Raw genomic sequence first — 17,490 nt, forward strand, 5'->3', positions numbered from 1 at the left:
TGATGAAAAATGAAGATCTAAAAATAGGTACAGTGTGGGAGCATTCAGACTGGGCCAAAGACGGTTTGAGGGCTTGCTAACATGACAGTAGGACGTCCCACTCCGTTCCATTTTCTTACGCAGAAGTTTTGGTGGTGAACTTGAGGTCCAGCGATTAAAAGAATGTTTCAGCTTTTGATATATTATTCAGAACAGCGCAACACACACACACTCATAGAGAAATAATTTATTTCAGTTCTGATGTGCACTACCATTGCAATCAAAACAGACAAAGCATTGGCGTGTCTTCAGACAGTATGCACACCACAGCCGCCCTGTTGCAAATACACACTCAAATAAACTGTTTTTACTCCCTGCTTCCGCACACTCACGATGGGAAAAAACGCTCCAAAGCTTAAGGAGGGGGGGAAGGCAACAGCATTTGGTGTCGTCTTATCACAATAACGGAAACTGCCCCAGTAAAGCAAATGCAACCACACATGAGGGGGGAAAAGAAAAAAAAAGAAAGACATTCAGGGGTTCAGACATTTGAGAGCAGTTTAAGGTATCAAAACTAAGTATCAGTACTTCTCACTTTAAAGTCTGCAAAAACACTTTTCATCTCTACCAGCACACAGGCTGCATCAGTTCTGCATTTTTATTATTTTACATATTTTTTGCAGACTGGGATACTTTGAGTCCCTTTGAGGCTGATAACACAAGCAGCTCTTCTATGCTGGGTCATAACATCATTTTCCTCATATAAATCCGTATCATCTTGCTTTCCATTAATCACAATCCTTCACTTGACAAATAAAAATCCAGCTCTTCTGTGCTCTTAATATCTAGAGGGGGGCAGGGGGTGCGGGGTGGACAAGAACCCCTGTTGAAGGGGAATTTTTAGCGATGGAAACCCAGGGATGAAGCAGCATTCAGAAATACCTAAATGTATGAATGAACCTGAAATGGCATTGAATGAGCCGCAGTTTCATCATTCTGAATTTAGCGGATGGTTATTTTACATTTGGCACCAGACTTTAACTAGACTGTAATTGTTGTATACTGGACTTATTTTTTTTCTTCATCAGCCTGAGGCAGTAATCAGCTTGGGGGAAAAAAAAGGAGCCAGCAGGAAGGAGATACTTTTACATTTCTAGTTAAAAGCAAAAACTGAAAAACTGCCGTCACAGTGGTCAAACCACAGTTTATCCACCATCATCATAAAAATATTAACATCTGCTGAAGTATCTGTAATACACCATTTACAAAAAAGGAACAATCGAAAACCATAAAGCAGCTGTTACAGACTTGTGCCATCGCCACCTCACAGCCAATCACAAACTTAGAAACTATGTACGACGTCTGACGTACGTTTATATATATGTACATACTTACAAAACAGAAGCAGAGAACAAAATAAGTTATATATTTTTTTTTTCTTAGAAAATCTGCAGACTGCATACATACAAAGGCCTGCATCCAGCGGTGGGAGGGTGGGGTTGGCTGGACGGGTGGGGGAGGGGCAACAACGTACACATCCAACAGACTGGTTAGTGCGACGCACGGCAGGACAGGGCGTTTTCAGAAAGCAACGTCGTTAAAGCCGCGAGCGGTCGGAGATCCTCTACTAGCAGCTGATGCTTGGAGTCTTCAGTCGTGACTAGCCTGGACTAGCCCCGCTACACCCAATACTCACATCCACAGCATCCAATCCCTCCGTGCGGATCCTCCGATCACAACCATGCAGGGAGCAGGGGGTGGGCGGGGTCTGTCTGCAGTCCTCGGGCTCCGCCCCCTCCCCACTCCCACCTCCTCCTTTAAAGTGTCTGCTGCTGCCGCTGCCGGCTCTCTCTCCCGCCTCGGGAGTCACTTTGGGGACAAGTCCTGCAGGGAGGCGAAGGGCGAGTTGCTGGACGAGGAGGGCGACACGCCCTCCATCTTGCCCGGCGAGTCGGTGGAGGAGCCCACGCTGCTGAGGCTGCCGTCCAGCAGGTCCGGAGAGTGGCTGCAGGAGGGGCGGGGGAGATGAAACAAGAGGGTGAGGGGGTGGTGACGGGTTGACGAATCACATAACAGGAGCTGCTTGATAAGTTGTAGTTGCTATATTGAAGACGATTTGAAGGCGAAATGTCTTCAATATAGCAAAACCAGTCCACAACTAAGGCAGTGTTTCTCAACTGGTGGGTCGCGACCCTTTTGATTGGGTTGTGACTTCATGGCATAAAAACAACATTTTAAAATATATATAATGTAGCTATGGAGAACAAGTTGGGCATTTATTTTGCAGGACACACTATTTAATTCAATTATTTTGATGATTTCTTTACTTGACATAATAAAAAGTGGGCTAGCAGTTTTATTTTTGTGGATTAAATTTTGGTGCTGTGGGCTAAATGTGGTTCAAGACTTTATAAGGGAAAAGAAAATGTGGGTCCTGGGACTCCACCAGTTGAGAACCACTGCACTAAGGTGACCTGCACGACTGGAGAACCTTCGCAGACCACTTAACTTTGTTGCATTACTCACATTTTTTTTAATGCACAGAAAAGTGTGAGGAGAATGCAAAACAAAAAAAACAACAACTAATAAATCATGATAGAAAAATGCATTTGGATCGTTAATGCGGCTCTCACCAGGAACTGAGGTCGGACAGGTTGGACACGTCTGAGGACAGGATGCTGGTGGTGCCCTGGAACAGCCTCTTGGGCTGGCTCTCCGTCTCCATCTCCCCTGAAAAATGAGATATGATTTTTTTTTAATTGACATTTTTATTTCATTCAGTGGTGTAAATAGTAATGAAAACAAAACAATTAAAAACGCAAACAGTCCAAGCTCCTGAATACAAGGGAGCAGAAAGAAGATCTTGCAATATCTTTTACCCGACGAAATAACTTGAATTAAAAATAAAAAAACAAACATCCACAACACAATAAGCATCAAAATAGTCATAATGATGATAATGTTCATAATAAAATGCAGAACACATTGAGCTGCAACAATGAGACGTCTCTCGTCTCTGCCAAAGAGTTTGGACACCCCTGACCTACGGGAAAGAACTCTGTTCCTCTACCTAGTTCAATGAAAACAGGTAAACTTTTTTAATTCTGCCTCTTAAAATAATCGAAATCGAGAATCATTAAGAACCGGAACTGAAATGAGGAACCGGAATCAACAACAACAGCAACAATGCCCAACTCTAAATGGCATTGATCAACATCAAACCAGCCCATGATAGTTAAAGAGAGAGACTTTCCAATGCAAGAGGTTTAAATATGACCAAGAATGAGTCGGTCAACCATCTGACCGGCGATACAAGCAGCAGCAACTGGCAACAAGTTCATCACAGGGTCCACTCAGGTTCTGTATTGCACTGCCATATTTCTAAGTAAGCCTTTTGAAAGAGCATTTCATAATTAGGGTGACTGCTCAAGTCTTTAAATAAACCAACAAAGAAGAAGGTGGATGCTGCGTCCAGGTTTGGGTGCACAGGCCACCATAGTTCACTGGCAAGCTCAGAGGGGGGAGGGAGAGTGAAAGATGCTGCAATCTAAAATGTAACCACTTGATGTCGCTGCATCTTCTTAAAAATCTGACCAGCTTAACCCTTAAAAGTAATCAACAACTATTGGCCGAGCTTTGAAAATAACTGGGCAGACAGGAGGGAGAGTGAAGACACACAGTCACCTAAGGAAGTGACTCACTGGGGCCCCATCGGACTGAAGTACGAGGCCGTCTTACCTTTTCGCTTGATTGGCCCCAGGATGCTGGCTCGGATGCAGTTGATTGGGCTCTGGCTCCGCCGGCTAAAGACGGCAGAGAGAGCGAGAGAGAGAGCAGTATGTCAAGAGCAGCCACAATCTGAAGCCATTAACTGGAAGAATAAAGTCCAACATTGCAAACATGACTGGTCAAAGTGGCCACACAGGAGGGTGGAGGCCTTCCCACTAACACTTGGTACCAACCTGAAGCGGCGTGTCGGGCTGGGGATGGGACTGGGGGTCAGACCATTGCTGCTCACCAGGATTTGAAGAGACGGAGAGAAACACTGCTGCTCAAAGGAAAGAAAAAACAAAACAAGTAGACGACACCGTTAGCTTTGTTTCCTTCAACGTAACAAATCAGTAAATTTCAATTATTTTTCAAACATTAGCAAATAAATGATGAGAAAATTTTGTTTTTTAAATTATTTACATAAAACAAACAATGTTTGTTTTTTTTAAACATGGTCATGTCAACACTGAAAACAAACCCTGGATTCAGCTAAAGTGATGTCTGGGGTTTTGTTGTGTGCAACAGTTCATGGCCACCTGCTCATTAACATCTACATCCAACTGCGTGCAGGTAGTCAAACGACTGTATCACCCTGGCAGGACCCGACTGGTCATCTATGCAAAGTAAATGCAAACAAGGCACAGCACGGCACACACGAAGCAACATCCCTTTGTACACGGAGATGCTGCATTAGGTCAGCCAATGAGCTGCCGCCGATGCGTCTCTGAGGGCAGCTCATTGGCTGACGGCTCAGAGGGGCCTCAGTGCTGCTTGCATAGAATTGAAAATAACTGGGCGCAGTGGTTCTCAACTGGTGGAGTCTCAGGACCCACATTCATTTCCTTATAATGAAGTCCTGACCCAAATTTATTCCACAAAAATAAAAAGGCTAGCCTACTTTTTTATCATGTTTCATTCTGAATTGAACTGTGTGTCTTGCCCTTTTCTCTCTAAATTTATATATTTTAATATCAGTTTTTTTTTATTAAATTAAAAAATAAAAAAAGAAGCAAAACTGCCCACAAAGCCACGACAAAAGCAAAACTGGGTCGCGACCCACCAGTTGAGAAACACTGCCTGAATGAAGTCCATAGTTTATAAATCCTACAATTGGAGTTCTGACTTATTCTATTCTTGTGCAGCGCCGGGCCACTCCACAGTGGGACCACCAGGATTTCACAGGATTTCCCAACACAAACGCACCTTCTTCCCGATGCCTCTGGTTGGGGACGGAGCCGGAGACACTGGAATAAAGTCGATGCGCTTCGGAGACGATGACGCGGACTTCTCCAAATCGTTGTCACTCTGAGGACACAAAGTTACCACAGGAGGTGGTAATATATTTATACACATAACACATAAACTGCAATTGGGGGGGGGGGGGGGGGGGGGGGAATGGGTTGGGGAAAAACAGTTGAGCAGAAGCATGTTGGAGTCTTATACTACCGACTCAGCCTGACCTTCAGAGACTGGTGGCCCTGTTAACTCCCACAGTGTTAATCTGGCATGTTTGTGCTCGCCCTCTCCACAAACACTGAGAGGCCGTCGGCGGCACCGGGGCCACAACATGCTCAGGGGAGGTACAGCGAGCTCAAGGACTCCCAGTCTATCAAACACACTGATAGCCGTGGGAGCGAGCGTGTGTGTGTGTGTGTGTGTGGCCGTTACCAGACTCAAGCTCTCTTCCCAGGACTGGCTCATCTGCATGGCTGCCTGGACCTCGCTGTGTGTGAAGACGAGACATGGGGAAAAAACAAAAAAACAAAAACAGAAATAAAAGTCACGTCCTTCAACAGTGCAGTCAACGCAATGCAACTGGAGCAAATCTGCGTCCAGAAAGCTCAAAATGCACAGCTCACCGCTCATGAGCCGTCTCCCTGTTCATCACATCCACGCCCTCTTCCTGCAAAGTACACAAGAGGGTCAAACAGTGTAAACAGACTGTGAAAGTCAACAAATAATGAGCTTTTCAAAACATAAAAAAAAGCAACCACTTTCAATAAGTCAGACTAAAAGTGTAATTTTCACCTCGTTAAAACAGGTTAACCTAACTTTAATTTCATTTTACCAACTGAGTTTTTGTGTTAAAAGTCCAATGCTTGCTATCGATCAGACGAGTTGTGATCTCCACATCTACCTACGGAGCTTCTCCTGCATGTGTTCTCAAGCTAAACTGTTTACAAACATTTGCACTTCAGAGTTCACGTCCTTACTTGTTTGATCTGATGAAGCCTGGTGCTGGGCACCCGGATGGGTGAGGAGGGAACCTGTCGCAGACGGGAGATCACATTCAGCCACGGAATCACTCAAGACACCAGTTGCATGTGCACAGCGCTCGGGTGAGGCGCAACCTACCATGTTGGGCCGGTTGACAACAGTGGTGCTGTTCCTCCGGCAGCGCAGCACTTCTCTTTGGAACACCTGGGAGCTGTCGCTGCAATGATAATCACAAACAAACCTCAGGTCAAACTCATGGGTCTAGGAAAAGGGCGTCACAGTGAAAGGATGGGAGATCAACTGCAAAAATGTATGGATGATGAACAGTGGTGGAGAACCTTAAGCCGTTTATCATGGGCGCACTGTTGGATCTCCTCAGGTGTCCATCGCTCTGAACCAGTGACGACGGGATCTCCAGATCCAGCTCCATCTTCTCCTGAGGCATCACTCCCGAATTGTTCATGGTTTGAAGTTGTTTGCGACAAGATGCCAAATGGGGCTCGGTGTGAGGGATTACATCTTCACCTTTTTCCCAGCACTTTGCGAGCTCAGCGAGACATGTTCTGAAGCGGGACGAGTGGAGCGGAACGGAGCGGGAGCAGCGAGCAACTAACTACTGTTAGCATTAGCGGCGTATGTGATCCGCAGCACCGCAAGGCCCAGTCGGCTGAGCGGCTCACCCTGCTAGCGAGGCGACTCGACGTCGGCTGAAGACCATCAACAGTAACATTACTGTGACTACACCAGATATCTTAACACCAAGTCAGAATTGGAGCTGTGCCAACTCGGCCCATTACGTTTTGCCCGCTCCTCGACTGTCTCGATTGGGTCAGCAGCACACGGTGGGCTACATGCCGCACAATGTACAGGACAACTGTTAGCTATGGCCCCGTTCGTGTGCAGGTATGGAGCCAGTCCGTGGAGAGACTCCCGAGACGCTGACTTACACGACTACCATGTTAGCGCGGTAAATTAGCTGCCGTTAGCCGAAACTCCGCGGCTTTAGCAGACTGCACCAGCACAACTCGCCCTTAATGTAAGCCAAGTAACTGGAGTCACGCTCCTAGGTAATGTTCATAATGCACGGTTATTTTCCTGCTAACACGGCGGAGCTAACTCATGTAAGCCGGGAGAACAAGATGATGCTACGCGCAGCTACCTAGCCTCGGACGCTAACTAGCTATGTTAGCCACAAATGCCGTGTCCAGGCAAAGAGGCCAGCTCACCAAACTGCACACACAGGGAAAGACTGTCCTTCAGCTTGACGATGCCTGTGCTCAGCCAGAATGGAAAAAATAAACGGTGCCCGGTGCGTATCAAAAGCCCATCCGTTGCGATTCAGTAAAACGCCGCCAAGAATGGAGCAGCGGAGCCCTGATATTCAAACAGCGCCGAGCTGCTGCTAGTCGCCAACTTCACGCCCCTTTTAACGCTAGCCCACCTGTCCAATGGGAGCGCTTCATTTGCCGGCATGCTGCTAAGGAGGAATGTAGCATGTCGCATCCCTACTTACCGGTTTCTTCTTCCAAAACTCTCTTGTGCTTCACATGGAAATGATGACAGTGATTCGGTAGAGTCGGAACCGCTGCGTCGAAACGGACACTTTGCTCAGCGACCGCCGGCCTCACATTGTCGTGTGCAGTCGGGGAGGCCCTGATCACATGGAGAACCCCGAGTGCACGCACATTGTTCACTTTTTTTGTATTCACAGTAGTTTATTACTCAGGGATTCCCCCTTTTATCAGACATTAGAGAAGAAAATTATGCTGCATTTTTTTTTTTTTTTTTTTTACTGTGACATTATATTGTTTGAAATAACGAGCTAAGCATTGAAGCACATATTATGGGTATTACTTATCGTTTAAACAAAGATTCTGTTATTTTTTTTCAGTTCTAAAACATTGTAGGGATCGTCTAAAAATCTCAGCGGAAGAAAAAAAAATGCTATTAACAATAATTAAAAAAAAATAATAATAATAGCCAGACATAATCATTTCTGGTTTTATTTGTTAGTATTAAGACTGGAATTCGTCAATGGTTGTCATTGAGAAATATTATCATATTTGTGACTCTTTTTTTTTTAAATGTTTTAAATAGTGACAAAGGGAAGAAGCTTCATCACAGGAGAAGTGTGAATATTTATTGGCTGTTAAAATTCAGTTGTCATTGATACAGAGAAATGGCACAGCTGACCGGCAGGCAAGCATGTTGAGACATTGTATGAACTTTCTTGATGTAAACAACACAGGGTTTGTTTGTTTTTTTTCGTTTCTCCAGCATACACAAGTATTTGTGACAGAAATTGGCAGCATGAATTCTTTGTCAAAAGGTACAGTTAACAGAATAACAGCGTCTAATGAGGGACAGCAACATATTTTAAGGTGAAGAAGAGTCAGAGGAGACAGACAGTGATCCAAAATATACATGCAGGATTTTTTTTTCTTTAGAAAAACATGCTTTTAACATTCTATTTAAGCGCCAAAAAAACAATAGCTGAATAGCATTTCAAAATAAAAGCAGATTCAATAAAAATCAGTCTTTAATAATTAAATAGGAATCTGTCAAATCGTGTACAAATACAATAACACTAGTATTGTAAATTATCAGCATTGCTCTGAATGGTTGATTGCCAAAAAAAAGATAATAATGATGGTTGTGAAGAGAAAGAGCAATGTCATCAACTTCTTAAAATAATGGTCTATTATAAAGATTTTACAGCTTCTGTAATTTTTCAATCTTGACATGGGCCAGAAGTGTAATTTTGCCATAGGTCCAAGGTTGTTTGCTTTTTTTATGTGGTCCTGTGATAAACTGGCGACGGTTCTGAAAAAAAAAATATGACGTAGGCCATTATTTTAAGGTGATGATATTCTAATTTCAGGCAAAGCCACCCCCTCCCCCGCCCCCTAATGCTGTTCAACCAAGACAAGGTTTTTGGTTCTTGTCGTGGGAAAAATACATCCTACAGAATTGACACCAGATGTGAATGTTACGGTGCGAACAAGGAAAACAAAGTGTCAGGATTGTCACTCCCACAGTGGAAAATCCTTACGGTACCTGAGCACGCAGAGTGTTTGTCTTTTTTTGTTTTTTGTTTTTTTTCAAACATGAAGTCAAAAAATAGAAAAAGAAGCCGAGTTGGGGTGGGGGGAGGGGGGCAGGCTGAAGCGGGGGAGCTGCTCTTCATGCCTTGTACTTCTCCTTCCCGGTTTCGCTAATGACACAGATGTGCTGAAACAGAAAACAGGGAAAATGAGTTTTGATTGGATGTTGCTCAATTCTCTTTTTCTTTTTTTTTTTTTTGAAGATAAAGAACTGAAAAAGAATCTTAAGATCAATTCCTTCAGTCATGAAGTGTATGTTTCACATCTCACTTACATTTAGATCTCTGAAGTATTCGTTGTAGTCGAGCGCGTAACCGACCACAAATTTGTTGGGGACCTCGAATCCTACGTCTGTAAAGAACAGATTCTTTTCATCATTTCTTGCATCAACGATGGCCACAGCACATTTTTATTTCTTCATACATGCGGCGCAGTCAAACTCACAGTCAGGCCTGTAGCCGACGCTCCTGGGTGTTCTTTTCACCAATAAGCTGAGGGCACAAACAAACCGGTCGTTACAATCCAAGTCGCACTGACACACTGCGCTTGCTGCTCACCATGGCTGGCCTGATATGACCTGTTCTAATTTAGAAAGTTGTTTACATGCCAGTGGCTGACTCACAATATGACCTCAACAGGGTTAATACCAGGGAACTGCTGCAAATGTAAGCAATCCTACTAGAGAACACTATAGGTGAGCGGGTTATAGTGACGCCACAAGACAGATATGTGTGTGTGTGTGTGTGTGTGTGTGTGTACAAGTCTTTTTTTGTTGTTTTTTTACCTCGCTACTTTAACCATCTTTGGATTGTACTGTTTGAGGAGCTCCAACAGCGTCTTCATTGTCTTTCCTGTATCGATTATGTCCTTTAAAAGTGGCAATTAAAATGAAAAAGAAAAAGAAATAAATCACATTATTGGCTTTCAATTTTTGAAAAAAAGTTCCATTATTGTGCAGAAGAAAGCAGTAGAACATACCTCCACAATCAGGACATTCTGTACGAATTGAAAAAAAAAAAAAAATCAGACATTCAGAGAAAGGCAGAAGAAACAAAATTATGGTTTCAGTGTAGTTTACGGGGTATAATGAACATGCAGCAAAATAAGTATTAAGCATAGTGGTGGCGAATATTCTAAATGAAATGCAGAGATGCAGAAACTATCACAAAATCTACTCATAGACATTGGTTTCTGTGCAAACAGCTTGTCTCACAAAGACGAGACCCACTTTTGATTAACAAAGTCGGGGAGACGTCGGTGTGAATGTGAGGTGGGACCAACCGGGGAGGCATCGCATTGTTACGTCAGGATTTATTCAGAAATACTGCAGCTTCCTGTGGTAGGAACACAAAAGTCTCCTCCTGATCCTCCTCGAACTCAGCAACACCCTCATTAAACATGGAGGGGAGGGGGTAGGGAGCTGGGGGGGGGGGGGGGGGCTTCGTTATCACCTTCCTGCTACCTGCAGTGCCGCCCTGAGGATCCTCCCCAGGTGGCTGAACCGTCTGGCAGGGCGGTGAGGTGGTGGTGGGGGCGGAGGGGGAACCACACCCGACCACACATGGGTTTCACCCTATCAGCATAACAAAGCTCCTTTGCTGGCAGGGTGGGGAAAGCTCTGGGACAACCTCTATGATTGTTTTCTTTCTTTTGCTCCTCATCAGGCCCTGGGCCCTGTTTGCACTTGGTCACTTGTAACTGTTTTGGGGGATTGGATCACGAGAACGGCTGTCGAAGCATCTGTTCGCACGTAGCATTAACATGCGTCTCGAGCGTGCCATTTGTTTACACCCCCCCCCCCCTCCGAACCTATGCAAATGCAACATGCATCATTTCCGTTTTTAACCACTAGGGGCAGTAAAGCGCAAAACCATGGCGAGTTTTACCTGACAGCGAATAAGAATCAACTTCCTGTTTGCGGACTATATCAAGTCACTTGTTTTAATTCTACTGCAGCTCGTATGGATCCGAACGAGGAGTAACGACTGGTGGGACAGAGTGGTGACAACTTTATTTTCGGATCAACGGTGGCTGGCAAATTTTCGGATGCAAGGTCACACATTTAATCTCATATGTGGGAAACTGCGACCGCTGCTCCGTTGACAAAATATGCTAATGCGGAATGAAATTTATTAGCATCCTAATAAAAGAGTCGAACAAAAATGATTTGTTTTGGCTTCTTGTTTGTAACTTTATAATGACGACGCCGGGAGGTGGGGCGCCGACCAAGTACGTACACGGGAGAGGTGAGTGGAGTAGGCGGTCCTTAATGTGGACTGAGCTCGCATTCTGTTCGCACGTCCGTGACGAATGCATTTTTATGCGATGCGACTTTTTCGGATGACAAAACGGATTTGGACTGTTTGCACTTGGTTACTTTGTGTGTTTTTTGCCGATCGGAATACGAAAAACGCATGAAATGACCAAGTGCAAACAGGGCCTCAGTGGTGGGTAAATACCTGGGACGCCCTATCCATTTTTTTCCCCCCCAGGTGTGAGACTTCTTACCTTGCCGGTTAACGTGGACAGGTCGTCCCCACCAATGACTTTGATTTCGCCGGTGGACTGGTCGTTCTGGGGACAGGGAAGATGGATCACATGTTTTTTTTTTTCTGATGCAATGTTAGACCACAGGTCTATTACTAGCTCTTTAATCTGCGTTTCTCAACTGGTTGGTCGTGGAGCTGTTTTGATTGGGTCACAGCTTCCTGGTCGGTTTCCCTTTTTTTTTTAAAGGGGATTTTAAAATATATATATATTTATAGAGAAAATGTTGGACATTTGTTTTGCAGTACAAAATTCAATAATTTCAAATAATTTATTAAGTAGACATGATAGAAGCTAGTGTTTTATTTTTTGTGGAATAAATCTGGGTTGTGACTTTATGAAAAGGAAAAAAAATGTGGGTGCTGAGACTCCACCAGTCAAAAAAAGCACCTCGACGGAAGACATCCTGAACTTGCTATACATTTACACAACTGTTGGACTTTGTCGGAAACTCGAAGTGATTCCTAAGTCCTGTCCCTTATCTCTGCTGCATGCACAGAAAGGAAGACAGCAGATGGATCCTTTCTGCCTCTGACTGGCTGTTGGAGACTTGGGCAAAAAAAAAAGAAAAAAAAAGTCAATATCTAATTTATTAACATTTTCAAAAGGTAATAATTAGGGCTGTCAGTCGATTAATTTTTTTAATCGCGATTAATCACATAGTGTCCAGAGTTAACTCGCAATTATTTGCAAATTAATAGCAAATGTTTTACCCTGCTATGTAACTTTTACAAGATATTTATTGTGTTTCTTATACTCAAGGAAAAACTGTAGAGGACAATAATAATTCCTTCATGGAAATATTCTATTTTTATTTTCATTGGAACATTCCAGCACCCTCAAACCTTGAGATATTCCCTAGCCATGAGCGCATGGCAATCGCGGTATTTTATTTAGAAAAATAACCGGATTCTCTCGTGTTTCTTTGAATGACTTCCTGTCCAGCTTGACGCGGATTGCTCGCGGCTCGCGCACAAACTCGACCAGACACCGAAACAATCGCTGTACGGCGCGAGCTGGCCGCGGAAGTGTGCGCCGCTTCGAGTTTGGCGTGAACGACGCCATTGGTTAACAAGGGCGCCAAAAGGAAGCGGGTTCCGCTACGTTAGTGTCGTTAAATGGAGTTTGAGTTGAGTTGAGTAACTTCGACAGCCCTAATAATATGTGTCTCCAGTCTGTCAATGAATTCATAAAACCTGGATAAAGACATTTCTTTACCTCTTGTACTCTTGCTAAAGTAATCAAAGCGAGTGCTTAAAAAAAACACAGTTCTGCACGTCGGCTCTGTGTGATGTGTTCACAACCCCACCCCACTCCAGGTGTTCAGAGAAGGAGGCTCACGCAGTAGCTCTTGAGGCGGATGAAGTCCACTGTCATGGGGATGGAGCGGTCGCTGTTCCTGTTCAGGGCCTTGATGTAGTCCAGCAGGTCGGCAAAGAACTTGTAGCCCCCTTTGAGCACGCACAGAGCCACAATGTGGTGGCCCCCCATCTCCTTCATGATCTCTCGGGCCAGTCTCTCCGTCCTGGGGTCAGAGGGGTGCGGGGGAGGGAGGGGGCGACAGACAGATAGACAGCGAGAGAGTCAGCTGGCGTTTCTGCCACCGTCAGCTCCACCAGCTCCCATTTCCCCTTCTGCTGGTGCCAGCAGCAGGCGGAGCTGCCACAGTCAGCATTAAAAAAAGGTGTTTGTCAAAAGACAGACTGACGGAGCTGCTGGACAGTCTGGATTTTCCAGTTCAAATTATTGGACAGGACGAATCTAACTAATTAATCTACTCTCAGCACTGGCTTGAACAAGCTGGTCTCTTTCTATTCGGCACTCCCTGTCTGAATAAAGCTGCATTTTGTGCACCCACCCCGCGCCACACACACACACACACACACACACACACACACACACACACACACACACACACAGTGTAAACTATGTTTATACAGCAGCAGGTAAACAGCAACAGTGGGATGGGTTGGTTTTGCACAGCACCAAGCCTTTAGCCGCTGCTGCAGCGAGGACAACATTAAAGAAGAGATAGTAACTATATATGAATTTATATATAGTTACTATATTATATGATATAATGTATATATATATATATATATATATATATGGATATTGTGAAATCACATAACCAATTAAACTATATTGATTATTAAGTTATTATATTACATTGCACTATTATTATTATTATTATTACTATTATTATTATGATATATTACAATGGTATAGTGTCATATTTTTGCATTCAATTGTTTGCAATATCTATACTGTATTGTACTACATAACACTTCAATCATCCTCACCCCTACTTGCCACTTTCTTTATTCCTTGTATGCCCAATTACGCCGGGTTTTGCCATGCGTGCCGCTCGCTTCCTTCCACTTCACAATTTTTTACAACCACGTAATTCATTTTTCATGAAAGGCGTTGCAACGGCACGTTTTCCCTGAGGCATCTCTAAACGCGTTGCAACGTTCAAAATCAGTCACACACAGCGGAGACGTGTGCTGGCAGCAACTGTGGGTAACAGTGTATGTGTGTATGCTGTGAGCCCTGTGCTCAATATGCAGTTCTGGAATTTGCTCTTTTGTGATGTCACAAACGGCACCAACGACAACAAGCTCCCGTCAAGGCATTTGTTGTTGTTTTTCTCTCCTTTCAAACGGGTGTAAGAGAGAGCGCGACACCCGCTGTTTTCCAGATACTACAGATACTAGAGAGACTCCACCACTATAACAGTGTGAAGCTGCTCCACTAGAGTCACGGAGGACAAATATAAACCTCACAACAACGACTTTGAGGCAGCGTGACGTCCATTTCTACAGCGAGCCGTGCTTGTTTTTTTTTGTGTTGCTGCTGGGAGGACATACATGGCGGCTGCGGCGTGATGCGAACTGTCGTAGAACAACAACAACGCTAACATTGGTTCTGACAGAGAATCTGCTGAAGTTAAAAACCACCATGGGGAGAAACTGGACGTGCTTGACTGATATAATGATAAGGGGAGGCTGCAGTTTTGCAGGATTCTGTAGTAGTAGGAGCAGTAGTGCTTGGTGCTGGACACTCAGAAGACAAAAAAAATGGCAGCACACTTGTAACTTTGTGTAAATATCAATTTATTTTGTAAGCTTTGCGGTCCTTCCGACCTTCTTCAGGCATAGACAGACAACCAGTAAGTGTGGCTGCATACAAAGGGGTTGTGACCGTCACTTCAGCCACAATCACTGGTTGTCTGAAAAAGGGGCGGAAGGACCGAAAGGTTGTGAGATAAGCTGATATTTGCACAAGGTTACGAGTGCGCGGCCGCTGTTTTTTTCGTCTTCTGCAGGACTCTGTGCAAACCCAGGACACATCGCACATCCATGACTGTAATAAGAGGGGTGAAAAAAAAAACAGTCGCTGCCCACCTGTCCAAGATGAGTCCGTGTGGGATGTAGACCCTCTCCAGGTCAGAGGCGTAATGCTTTGGTATGCAAAAGAGGTCCAGGTCATATCCCTGCTCCTCATCGCTGATCTGTGTCCGAGCAGGAAACCAAAGGGTTAAATCAAATGTTCGTGGACAAAAGGAAAAATCTCACGGGTATTACCGAACTCGGCGCAGGAGGAATGTGTCTGACACGGACGAGTTCAAGGGGAATGGGAGAGTTTCACGGTGAGGTGTTCCCACAGAGTCCCACCACATATTTTACTGCCGCTGACAGTCTTGGACTCACCAAAGCACATTTGTGGAAGACGCCGCACATGAACAGTACTTTTTTTTTTTTTGCCATTTAAAAGCTGTATAATAATTTTAGAACAAACGTAGAGATGCTGAATAGAGGAATCTTTCAATGTTTAGATAATTTCAATATAAAATATTCCTCCTTTTGCCAATAACTGACATCCGAGTAAACACCTCGAGCAGGTGGTCAAACATTAGCACAGTCGTCCTCCTGAAAATTAAAAAAGAAAAAACATGGTTAAGGATAATTCATAGCTTCCTACATCGAAGAATCTACTTAGAGGGAACCAGTGAAGGGTTTTCCTTGTTCGGACAACGGCATGCCACAAGAACCCTTGCGCCTTAACTGCTATCATGTGACAGCTGAGTAGTTGGAAACTGCTGTGGGAATGATGTGACTGAGCCGCCGTCCGGTCTGAGACCGTCTTCATGCTAGACATTCTCAAATGCAACTCTTCCTCTACGGCAAAATATGCAGCACGCGCCATAATAAATGAATATTACCATCTGCTCGGGTTTGCAACCGGCCACACACACACACACACACACACACACACACACACACACACACACACACACACACACACACACACACACACACACACACAAAGCAGGTGTGGGTCCTCTTAGTACATTGTGTGAGGGATTTTTTTTATTTATTATCCCTCTTGTGTTCACACAGGGTCATTTGCCTCCTATTTCAGGGTCGCCAAGCGACATGACCGACAGTTCAGTTGATTGGAATCAGCCTGAGGTCACTAAACGGGTTATCTTTATTTGAGCAAGTGTGGTATGACAGCACTGCCGCAGCTAATATTTTAAACTTAAAATTGGTAAATATGACTTTCCTCCTCTGGGCAAGAGGACCTATCTGCTAGAGTCAAATCGTGGATATATTTATTTGTGTGTTATGATTACAGCTGATACCCAAAACATCGTGTGTGTGTGTGTGTGTGTGTGTGTGTGTGTGTGTGTGTGTGTGTGTGTGTGTGTGTGTGTGTTTTTAAGGGTCTTTCTCTCTCACACGCACAGACAGCGGCGCGTTATTTCTCGCCACATTTCCCTCCAACTCACTCAGAAACGACCTTAAACGCGTCATTTGCATCACGTCCTAGTCATACCGCCAATTGAGGGCCCAACGGTGAGGGTCACGTCACGTCAGTAATCGCTGTTGAATTACAGCCAAAGAAGGGGAGGGGGGGAACCGCGACTACCGAGGCGACCGTTTAGGGGGGCGAAGTGACAACAAGGCGGCCATGCAAATCGTCAAACTCTGGGGAATGAACATAGCAGCCCTGCCGTAACCCCCCACCCCTCCAACACACACACACAGCGTGTTGTTCCGGGGCAGACATGTGGACGAGCCGCGCAGTCCTGTCGTCCGGGTAGTGGTGGAGGTGGAGGCGGGGGTTGACTTACCACAACACAGGGGCTGCTCGTCTCCATGTCCGTCTCTGTCCCGTCAACTCGACGTTGTCCGCAGCACGGTTTTTACGTAAAGGAGGAAGACGGGATGTGTGATGTTGTCTCTCGGCACCCTTTGCCCCCCCGATGAGTGAGTGTACAGGTAGAGGTTGCGGGCAACAGAGTGAGACAGTCACGCTTTCCACCGCTAGGTCGATCGGTGTGTCAGTTTTCCGGGCTTACAGTAATGCTGTAGCGTGGTTGGTGCTTTGTCGATGACATCAGAACCAGGCAACCAATCAAAGCAGCGGCAAATGGGTTGGCGGCGCCTTGTGTAGTACATACAGGCCGAAGGGGCGACTTGCGCGGTGTGTCCGCTGTAGAGTGTCCCATCTCTGAAATATGAATCAGCAAGGTAATGTACACAGGTGATGATGATGATCACGAGGATGTGAAAAATTTTTTTTTTTAAATGCACCAGCTCTGCCCCATTCAACGAATTACATAACGTCCTGCGCGACTGCACTGTATTTCTCGTCCTTCTTTGATGACGTAAGGCCATCGCAGCTCAACAGTTTCGTTTAGTCATTAATCTGGAGCAAAATGATTCAGTAGCAGCATCAGAAAACATAACTTATGTACAACTAAAACACATTATACAAATTATATTTTACTAAGGGGGAAAACGTGCTCAGAAATTTAAAACCAGATGAATTAAAACAATACTGGCATTTAAAGGTTAATACA

At 44.8% G+C, this 17,490-nt stretch overlaps 2 protein-coding genes across 2 annotated transcripts; both read right to left on the reverse strand.

Moving 5' to 3' along the window:
- Positions 1-211: 211 nt before the first annotated feature.
- On the reverse strand, positions 212-7,389 carry pabir2 (PABIR family member 2). Its single transcript, XM_076043517.1, has 10 exons — positions 6,306-7,389; positions 6,106-6,184; positions 5,964-6,017; positions 5,610-5,653; positions 5,419-5,473; positions 4,954-5,055; positions 3,942-4,027; positions 3,718-3,782; positions 2,613-2,709; positions 212-1,984 (listed from the first exon to the last, which is right to left on the reverse strand). Exons 1-10 carry the CDS (start codon positions 6,428-6,430, stop codon positions 1,846-1,848), a joined length of 846 nt encoding a protein of 281 aa, XP_075899632.1. The 5' UTR covers positions 6,431-7,389; the 3' UTR covers positions 212-1,845.
- Positions 7,390-9,040: 1,651 nt separating this feature from the next.
- On the reverse strand, positions 9,041-16,992 carry hprt1 (hypoxanthine phosphoribosyltransferase 1). The gene is made up of 9 exons (XM_076043445.1): positions 16,759-16,992; positions 15,026-15,132; positions 12,960-13,143; positions 11,580-11,645; positions 10,050-10,067; positions 9,856-9,938; positions 9,516-9,562; positions 9,346-9,422; positions 9,041-9,198 (listed from the first exon to the last, which is right to left on the reverse strand). Exons 1-9 carry the CDS (start codon positions 16,783-16,785, stop codon positions 9,151-9,153), a joined length of 657 nt encoding a protein of 218 aa, XP_075899560.1. The 5' UTR covers positions 16,786-16,992; the 3' UTR covers positions 9,041-9,150.
- Between the last annotated feature and the right edge of the window lie 498 nt (positions 16,993-17,490).

This window comes from Nelusetta ayraudi, unplaced genomic scaffold (assembly GCF_046127955.1).
Source record: "Nelusetta ayraudi isolate G7.1 ecotype Tasmania unplaced genomic scaffold, CSIRO-AGI_Nayr_v1 ptg000075l, whole genome shotgun sequence".
Classification (NCBI taxonomy): Eukaryota; Metazoa; Chordata; class Actinopteri; order Tetraodontiformes; family Monacanthidae; genus Nelusetta; species Nelusetta ayraudi.

Bases quoted from the DNA above. Each gene is read 5' to 3' on its own strand.
- pabir2 (XM_076043517.1), bottom strand. From the start codon at position 6,430: ATGAACAATTCGGGAGTGATGCCTCAGGAGAAGATGGAGCTGGATCTG. The intron at 3,783-3,941 runs GTTGGTACCAAG...TGCCGTCTTTAG, and splicing joins AGCCCGACACGCCGCTTCAG to CCGGCGGAGCCAGAGCCCAA. The intron at 1,985-2,612 runs GTGAGAGCCGCA...CCCCTCCTGCAG, and splicing joins CTGTCCGACCTCAGTTCCTG to CCACTCTCCGGACCTGCTGG.
- hprt1 (XM_076043445.1), bottom strand. From the start codon at position 16,785: ATGGAGACGAGCAGCCCCTGTGTTGTG. The intron at 13,144-15,025 runs GTGGGCAGCGAC...CTCTGACCCCAG, and splicing joins CACGGACTCATCTTGGACAG to GACGGAGAGACTGGCCCGAG. The intron at 9,563-9,855 runs GTAAAAAAACAA...TTGTGCCCTCAG, and splicing joins AAGATGGTTAAAGTAGCGAG to CTTATTGGTGAAAAGAACAC.